Raw genomic sequence first — 1,398 nt, 5'->3', positions numbered from 1 at the left:
CGGAAGAAGATAACAATCAAACAAGAAACAAAAGATGGAATATTACCTAGTAGGACAAAAAAATGCATGGAAATCAAACAAGAAACACAAGAAGTTTTTTTTTTTTTTTTTGGTAAGTAAGTATGGAATTATATTAAACACACAACAAATACATCCTCATGATCTACAAACACAACTACACAGCAACAACAGCTCACAACACAGCAGCAACAGCTTACAACTCACTAGGACTAAAACAATCAAAGCTACACAGCAACAAGAACTTTACAGTCCATCAAACCATTGACAGTCAATGGCACTAATTTTCTTAGGCAATCTACTTTTTACACGAACCTTTACAGTGTATTTAATATGTTGTACACTTCTATTCACAGAATGAATTTGCATATTCCAGACTGAGTCATTCCTTTCCTGCCATATCTGATAGATAGTTGCTTCTAAACTGGCAGTCATTACCATTCTCCTGAATTTGCTAGCCCTACTCCTTCTTTGAATCCACCTGAGCAGCTGAGCAAAGTTTCCTGTTGTAGCTTGAATGTCAAGCCACTCTTTCACCTTAACCAAACACTGTTTACTATAAACACAATCAAAAAACAAATGATCATGAGTCTCCCTAACCTCCCCACAAATACCACATTGATCAGTTAGGGTTACCCCAATAGCTTGAAGCCTATCTCTAGTCATCAATCTCCTCAACAGAGCTAGCCAACTAATGAATGAATGTTTAGGAATATTGTGGTGGTCCCAGATTATAGAACTCCAGCTAATTTTCACTCCAGGGTCCAGTAAGCTCTTATAGACTTTAGCTGCGCTATAAGCAGGTTGACTGAGCCAACTGTCATCAGTTTTACTAACAATCACCTGTCTTGCCCTACAAATATATTTCAAGGCCCAACTAGCTGAAAGAGGAGACCTAAAGGTGCTCCACTGCTGGTCCTTGATATACAAAGTGTGCACCCACTTAACCCAAAGGTTATCTGTTTTCAGAGCAATGTTCCATGCTTCACAAGAAGTTATTACAGGAAAAAAAATCAGGAGAGGTAATTCAAAGTTGATCACATGACAAGCACGTGATTATATTACCTGTTGCAATAGGTCATTTACCTAGTATAATACCCATTTATAATGGGACCATGTGTTTTAGTGTCTAAAAAAAGCTTGACAATTCTAAAGAAAGAAAATACTCATCATAATATTTATAGAGGACGTGAGGTGATTGGTTAACCAATAGAAGATGTAGATCTCTTACTACTGCTCCTCCTGAAGAAGATAACAATCAAACAAAAAACAAAAGATGGAATATTACCTAGTAGGAGAAAAAATACATGGAAATTAAACAAGAAACAGGGGAAGTTATCAAATTAAAGGAAAAAAAAATTAGGAGAGGTGATTCAAAGT

General features: G+C 36.4%; 1 protein-coding gene across 1 annotated transcript; it reads right to left on the bottom strand.

Annotated features, from left to right (window-relative positions):
- Positions 1 to 264: 264 nt before the first annotated feature.
- Positions 265 to 1,120, bottom strand: LOC104906549 (uncharacterized). Its single transcript, XM_048640444.1, has 2 exons — positions 1,105 to 1,120; positions 265 to 1,001 (listed from the first exon to the last, which is right to left on the bottom strand). Exons 1-2 carry the CDS (start codon positions 1,118 to 1,120, stop codon positions 265 to 267), a joined length of 753 nt encoding a protein of 250 aa, XP_048496401.1.
- Between the last annotated feature and the right edge of the window lie 278 nt (positions 1,121 to 1,398).

The sequence above is a fragment of the Beta vulgaris genome, chromosome 3 (genome assembly GCF_026745355.1).
Source record: "Beta vulgaris subsp. vulgaris cultivar EL10 chromosome 3, EL10.2, whole genome shotgun sequence".
Classification (NCBI taxonomy): Eukaryota; Viridiplantae; Streptophyta; class Magnoliopsida; order Caryophyllales; family Amaranthaceae; genus Beta; species Beta vulgaris.
This window is presented reverse-complemented; position numbering and strand designations above follow the sequence as displayed.